Source organism: Carassius carassius, chromosome 23, assembly GCF_963082965.1.
Source record: "Carassius carassius chromosome 23, fCarCar2.1, whole genome shotgun sequence".
Taxonomy (NCBI): Eukaryota; Metazoa; Chordata; class Actinopteri; order Cypriniformes; family Cyprinidae; genus Carassius; species Carassius carassius.
In genome coordinates, this window is record NC_081777.1 from 452,501 (window position 1) to 460,000 (window position 7,500).

At 42.5% G+C, this 7,500-nt stretch overlaps 1 protein-coding gene across 5 annotated transcripts in view; it reads right to left on the reverse strand.

Moving 5' to 3' along the window:
- The window catches only part of LOC132101178 (liprin-alpha-1-like), an 80,122-nt gene that overhangs the window by 27,468 nt on the left and 45,154 nt on the right, over window positions 1–7,500 (reverse strand). For 3 of the 5 annotated variants that reach the window (XM_059505892.1, XM_059505891.1, XM_059505890.1), the window contains 4 exons: window positions 7,233–7,433; window positions 6,310–6,372; window positions 6,177–6,203; window positions 5,706–5,881 (listed from right to left, as the gene is read on the reverse strand). In XM_059505892.1, coding sequence (XP_059361875.1) covers window positions 5,706–5,881; window positions 6,177–6,203; window positions 6,310–6,372; window positions 7,233–7,433 — 467 coding nt within the window. The remainder of the gene's footprint in view (window positions 1–5,705; window positions 5,882–6,176; window positions 6,204–6,309; window positions 6,373–7,232; window positions 7,434–7,500) is intronic. The other 2 variants (XM_059505894.1, XM_059505893.1) reach the window with 2 other exon arrangements.

The window sequence follows — 7,500 nt, forward strand, 5'->3', positions numbered from 1 at the left end:
AGACTGACTGAGATCACACTGACAGATCAGCCAGCCTCAGGACTCACACACACACTCACACACACACTCACACACACACTCACACAGACACACACACAGACACACACACACACCGACTGAGATCAGCCAGCCTCAGGACTCACACACACACTCACACACACACACACACACACACACACACACAGACACACACACACTCACACACACACACACAGACACACTCACACACACACTCACACACACACTCACAGACACACAGACACACACACACACACACACACACACAGACTGACTGAGATCACACCGACTGAGATCAGCCAGCCTCAGGACTCACACACACTCTCACACACTCACACACACACACAGACACACACACACACACACTGAGACTGACTGAGATCAAACCGACTGAGATCAGCCAGCCTCAGCACACACACACACTCTCAACCATTCGGCCCACACAAATCATCAACACAGAGAAAGACAAGTACATCACCCATTGGACAAACACCATTAAAAACCAACACAAACTAGAATGTTATTCGGCACTAAATCGAGAGTACACCATGGCACACTACCTGAGCACAGTGACTGATGTCAAACTCAGGAAAACATTGACGATGTACAGACTCAGTGAGCACAGTCTGGCCGTAGAGACGGGCCGGCGCAGACAAACCTGGCTCTCCCGTGACGAGAGACTCTGCTCCCACTGCATTCTGGGAGAGATCGAAACAGAGCTGCACTTCCTCACTCAATGCCCCAAATACCAAAACATTAGAAACCACTATTATCCCAAAATAAACAAAGTATTTCCCCATTTTAATAATTGCACCCCAACTGAAAAACCTTCATTCTCTGGGAAAAATCTGAATGTGCAAATATAGCGGCAAGATTTATATTAGCCTGCCAACTCCTGAGACACAGCCAAGACACCAACATCCAGAGAATATACCAATACTCATGACTGTAGATAATGCTGAACCCAGTTATTAATTAAATAAATGAATAAATAATCTGTAAATAATAAATAATCCGTTACATAACTCTTAGAACGTCATATGTTTATATGCATCCATGTGTTTAAATATTGTTCTTCTACAACCCGAATTCCGGAAAAGTTGGGACGTTTTTTAAATTTTAATAAAATGAAAACTAAAGGAATTTCAAATCACATGAGCCAATATTTTATTCACAATAGAACATAGATAACGTAGCAAATGTTTAAACTGAGAAATTTTACACTTTTATCCACTTAATTAGCTCATTTAAAATTTAATGCCTGCTACAGGTCTCAAAAAAGTTGGCACGGGGGCAACAAATGGCTAAAACAGCAAGCAGTTTTGAAAAGATTCAGCTGGGAGAACATCTAGTGATTAATTAAGTTAATTGATATCAGGTCTGTAACATGATTAGCTATAAAAGCTTTGTCTTAGAGAAGCAGAGTCTCTCAGAAGTAAAGATGGGCAGAGGCTCTCCAATCTGTGAAAGACTGCGTGAAAAAATTGTGGAAAACTTTAAAAACAATGTTCCTCAACGTCAAATTGCAAAGGCTTTGCAAATCTCATCATCTACAGTGCATAACATCATCAAAAGATTCAGAGAAACTGGAGAAATCTCTGTGCGTAAGGGACAAGGCCGGAGATCTTTATTGGATGCCCGTGGTCTTCGGGCTCTCAGACGACACTGCATCACTCATCGGCATGATTGTGTCAATGACATTACTAAATGGACCCAGGAATACTTTCAGAAACCACTGTCGGTAAACACAATCCGCCGTGCCGTCAGCAGATGCCAACTAAAGCTCTATCATGCAAAAAGGAAGCCATATCTGAACATGGTCCAGAAGCGCTGTCGTGTCCTGTGGGCCAAGGCTCATTTAAAATGGACTATTTCAAAGTGGAATAGTGTTTTATGGTCAGACGAGTCCAAATTTGACATTCTTGTTGGAAATCACGGACGCCGTGTCCTCCGGGCTAAAGAGGAGGGAGACCTTCCAGCATGTTATCAGCGTTCAGTTCAAAAGCCAGCATCTCTGATGGTATGGGGGTGCATAAGTGCATACGGTATGGGCAGCTTGCATGTTTTGGAAGGCTCTGTGAATGCTGAAAGGTATATAAAGGTTTTAGAGCAACATATGCTTCCCTCCAAACAACGTCTATTTCAGGGAAGGCCTTGTTTATTTCAGCAGGACAATGCAAAACCACATACTGCAGCTATAACAACAGCATGGCTTCGTCGTAGAAGAGTCCGGGTGCTAACCTGGCCTGCCTGCAGTCCAGATCTTTCACCTATAGAGAACATTTGGCGCATCATTAAACGAAAAATACGTCAAAGACGACCACGAACTCTTCAGCAGCTGGAAATCTATATAAGGCAAGAATGGGACCAAATTCCAACAGCAAAACTCCAGCAACTCATAGCCTCAATGCCCAGACGTCTTGAGTGAGAGAGAGAGAGTGTGTGAGAGAGAGAGAGAGAGAGAGTGTGTGAGAGTGTGAGTGAGAGAGTGAGAGTGTGTGTGAGAGAGAGAGAGAGAGAGAGAGAGACACTGCAGAGCTCATTCAGACAATCACACCACACTCAACGAGAGAACGTGCATCATTTAACAAACGACTATTTCATAACCAACAACGTCAACATTAATGATGTTTATCTAAACTACTTTTTATTATTATTCTTCATTTATTTTTTATTATCATTTTCTATAACCTGTTGTGTAATTGTATTTTAGAGACTTGTTTATAATTTTTGGCTGTACTTCGCTGTTCTGGTTTTCTTTTATTTCTCTAGTTGTCTGGCCTAATAACATCTGGCAAAGGGACGACCCAAGAAAACTAGAATCCAGGCTAATCAGAGTACATGACATTCACCAATGTTGATTAATGGACACGGTCTCTTTTTGTGAAATAAATTAAATTAAAAAAAGGGAGCATTGAGAACAATGAAAATTCAGCTTTGATCACAGGAATGTATTCAAAGCAGTAATTTAAATGACTAAAGCCTGGTTCACACGGGACGATTTTAAAATTGTCGGCCGTTTTTCCAAACCTGAGAGACCCCACACACGGCGATAAAAAATCACGGGTCAAACAGTTTTGGTCATACAGTGTGTGGTGTGCAGCCACACGGCAAAATCAACACATCACACACGAACCGATTTGACTCCCGAGCATTCCCAGGTCAGATGGGAAATCTCGCAAAATCCCTCGAGATCAAACTTGACTTCAGAGTAAACAATCATGGCGGACGAAGAGGATGCAGTGGCCATAGTTTGTGCTTTGTTTGTAACTGAAAAAAAACATAAGAAAAACAAGAAAAGGCGATGGTCAAAGAAGTGGAGACAAACATTCACGGTGTTGCCACAGGTCGACGAGTTGGTCCTCCATCTCCGACGTCCACCGGCCTTTCTGGTGCGCCCTGCCGCCGGCTGTTTTGATTTTGTTTCCCGGTACTTCCTCGCCACCTCGTCACCTCGCTTACAGTCCAAAGGCTGCGTGATCGTTTGTCCTCGGGGGACACCACACACGAGAAGAAATCGGGCCAAATAAATCCAACATGTTGGATATCCCCGATTTGAGATCGGAGCGGTCCCCACGTCCTTCCGAGCAGAGGAGAGCAGTCTTAACACACCACACACGGCAGGAATATCTGATCAGATTATTTTACGATAATCGGAGCATCCTTAAAATTGTCGGAAGGTGTCAATTGGGGCTAAAATCGGCCTAATTATCCTGCCGTGTGAACCAGGCTTAAAACATATTTCACAATATTACAGCTTTTGTTGTCCTGTGGATCAAATAAATATATGCTTGGTGAGCAGAAGAGAAGTCTAAAAAATAACCGTAAAAATCTCACTGTTCAAAGACTTTTGACTGGTCATGTGTATAGTTCAGTGATGAAATCTGCATCTGAAGTGTCCTGAGTCAATGTGACCGCAACTTTAGCTTAAAAAAAAATTTATGTTTAGTAGACAACTACACTACCCATAATCCCACAGAGAGATCCACCAATCAGAGAGGGCACCACTCCCATGAAGTATATTCATGGTGTTTCCTAACTGTACGGTTGATCTGGATTCAATGCCAGTCTCTCTCACACATCACACTCATTCAGATCGATCATAAAGTTGATGAATGGACTCTTCTGTTGAATTCAGCTCCCAAACACTGGTAAACTCTTGAACATCAACATCTCAAGTGTCCTAGTTTCATTACCTGTTCAATCTGACAACATCATTAGCTGCTGGAGTGACAGCTGTGATAGTAAACCGTGATAAAGAGACACTGGTGTGAGTTCACGCTGTGATCCGGGACTGAGTGAGAGACCGAGCAGTGTTCAGAGTGTGTTCTGGAGGAAGTGCTTCATGATCAACACTGGTGTGAATCAGCACAATCAGACCATTAGATCAAATTCATTTTCTGCTTTCTTATCAAATTATATAAGCAGGCTACTTTTTAAAGTAATTACAAAAGAAATAAAACAACATTATTTTAAAGAATTTAAATCAACTAAATATAACTTCAGAACATACAAGCAAACAAAGTAATGAGGGGCAAAAAGACAATTAGAAGAGATAATCGAAAAAGCACTTTTCAAAAGATTACAGACAAACATAGTTATGGGTTTTTCTTGTTGATTATTACGAATGAGATCATAGCAGCTTTAAGAGACCAATGTTCAGATCTACTTCTGTATTTCAACCCGTTCTGAAACATAACTGTTTAATTTTGTATTGTGGGATTACACATTTATAAAATGTTAAATCTAGGTTCCAGTGTAATAGCATATAAACTGAAAACATTTGAGGAACATTTTGAGGTAAAAAGGGATCAAAGCCCAGGTGTCTGAGATAATGAGCTTTTGTCTTTTTGCTATTCCTTGCCATTTGGCTTTTTAAGCTCAAGGCACAGCCGTCTCTATGATAATGTGACAGTATGGGTGAAAGGGTCAGACACCTCTGTATTTAACACTGTTATACTCACAAGATCACAGATTCAACTAGCATGCTTTGTTTAAATTGTCTCCACCTCTACTGCATATATCCCTCCCACTTGAATGTATAAAAACTCCAAAGTATCACTGCTTTGGTGAGATTTTTGATGACTAAAGCACCACGCAGGGCGTTCTCAATAAAGAATTCTGCTGAAGATTACCCAAGAGTCTCCTGGTCTTCGTTTCTGAGTTTCCAACAGTATCATAAAAGTGTTGGGAGATTCGAGTGCGTTTAACCGCAGCTTCAGGTCAAACACAGCACAAGGGAGTTTGAGTAAAACTGTGAAATATCGTCTGAGCGATGCACACCTGCAACTATACAAGCTTGGTTTGTCCAAAAATGTACCCAGATCTCGAATTAAAAAATAGTGGGTGCATTTTTTTTGATACTTCCATGACAAGCGCATATGATTACGGTCTATAACTGCATTGAAGCAGGATCACATCACGATTCATCCGCTCATTTCAACACTCCTCGTTAGGGATGTGGCCAAAGTAAAGTGTATTATATAATATATTATATAATATGCACATATTTATTTCCTTTAGGGGTGCCGTGGTACACGTCAATAGCTTTCTGAATAGCGTATTGGAGCACATCCCGACGAGCATCTTCACATTAAACAGGTCGGCTGGTTCATAACTCAACACTTCTGGAAGCCAGACTGCGGTCAGCGTCTTGGTTTAGTGGAGACACACATGTGGTGACTGACCTGTGGAAGCTGTCCACCATCTTCAGCTGACCGCGCAGGTCTTTTTTGGTCAGATGATCCAGCATACGAGCGTCCACCAGCGACTCCATGAAGTAGCTGCGGTACTGAGGCAGACCGAGGCTGGGCAGCCAGGCGTTACCGATCCACTCGTGGTTCATGTCCCCGTAGGCCAGAGTCTGAGGGGCCACACACACACACACACACACTCGAGATATAACACCACACAACATCATCCAGAAGAGACTCTGATCATAAGCACAGCAGATGAGAGAGAGCTCTGTTCTCAGTGTGATCAGACACACAGGGGTCTGAATGAACGCTTTCAGAGATGAAGAAGAAGTGCAGTCAAATCATCCAAACAGACACGTCCAGCTCTCATCTCAGCCCAGACTCAAACACTTCCCTGAGGACAGATACTGCTGAGATGAAGTGAAATGTGATTCATCAGGAGAGAGAGACAGAGGTTCAAACCTGGGCCCAGCTGGCCTCCTCGTCCTCCTGGTGTTAGCATGTTAGCATGTGGAGCGAGAGGAGACTCAGTAGAGGAATCAAACATGACGTGACACAGTAAACACACATTAGCGTTAACGTTAGCGTGACTGACCGTGAGCGGCGTGGTGGCCAGACTCTCCATCTCCTCGTGTGTGAGCCAGACGTTCCCAGAACACTACAGACATCCGTGAGTGACAGAAGACATTAGGAGAGCAGAAGAGTGTTAGTGAGCTGCAGGAACATTAGTGAAGTGATCACAGACATCCCATCAGGGGTTAATGAGTGAGGCATGCCACAGAGAGAGAAAGAGAGAGAGAGAGAGACTAATCAATCAGTAATGGGGTTTAGATTTAACCCCGTGAGGCCTGCAGTTGTAATATTACAACATCAGTTTGAGCCGGACTAAAATAAAGCTGCTTTCTCTAAGATCACATTTACACAACTAATGTTCATATTCTTCAGTCTTAATGCTATTAAAGCTTTCATTCGGTTCATCAGGTTTTGTACATGTATTCAGAACATTTTATAATAACTTAATAAAAACTTTTTTTTTTCCATAAATATGACTTATTTGATCATTATCGTGTATAGATATAGACTGTTGTAATGGAGCTACAGAAGCTAAAGAGCTGCAACGTTACAACATCTCACTGAAAACTGACTCAAATGTCAAAAATGTAAAAACATAGATCTGTATTAGAGGCCTCCTACAACAACATCATCATTTTCACAGATTTTTCCTATATTTGGGTTTTCTAGGGTTAAAATGTGATAAAACAAATTCCAGGTTTGTTGTGGATGTTTATAGGGCTGCAAATGAGGCCGAATTTATTTTATCAGTACGGCTATAAATGATAGTAAGAATGATGCTTTTAATTATTATTATTATTACTACTACTAAATAAAATTACTAGTGCATTAGCATGGCACCGACTTGAGTGGACAAATGCTCATAAAAACTACTTTGCATACTAGTGTAAAGATCCTCCCAGTGTTGGTCTGTGTATTTAGGGTTGTGTGAAGGGTGTCTCCTACCGTCCTGGAGGTGGGGGGCACCGAGGGGCTGGTGAGGGACATGATCTCCTGGATGGCGAGGCGTAGTTTGAGGCGGTGAAGAGGGTTGCTGATGCCGATCTCACGCTGGATCTCAGTGTCGGACAGAGCAGACATGATGGCTCCGCTCTTCACATTAGCACGGCACGCCGCTACGTACCACGCCGGCATCCCCACCCACAGCTGCAGAACACAGCCACACAGAACTTTACCACAACACACACGGAAATCACTGTCCATCATTCCCTTC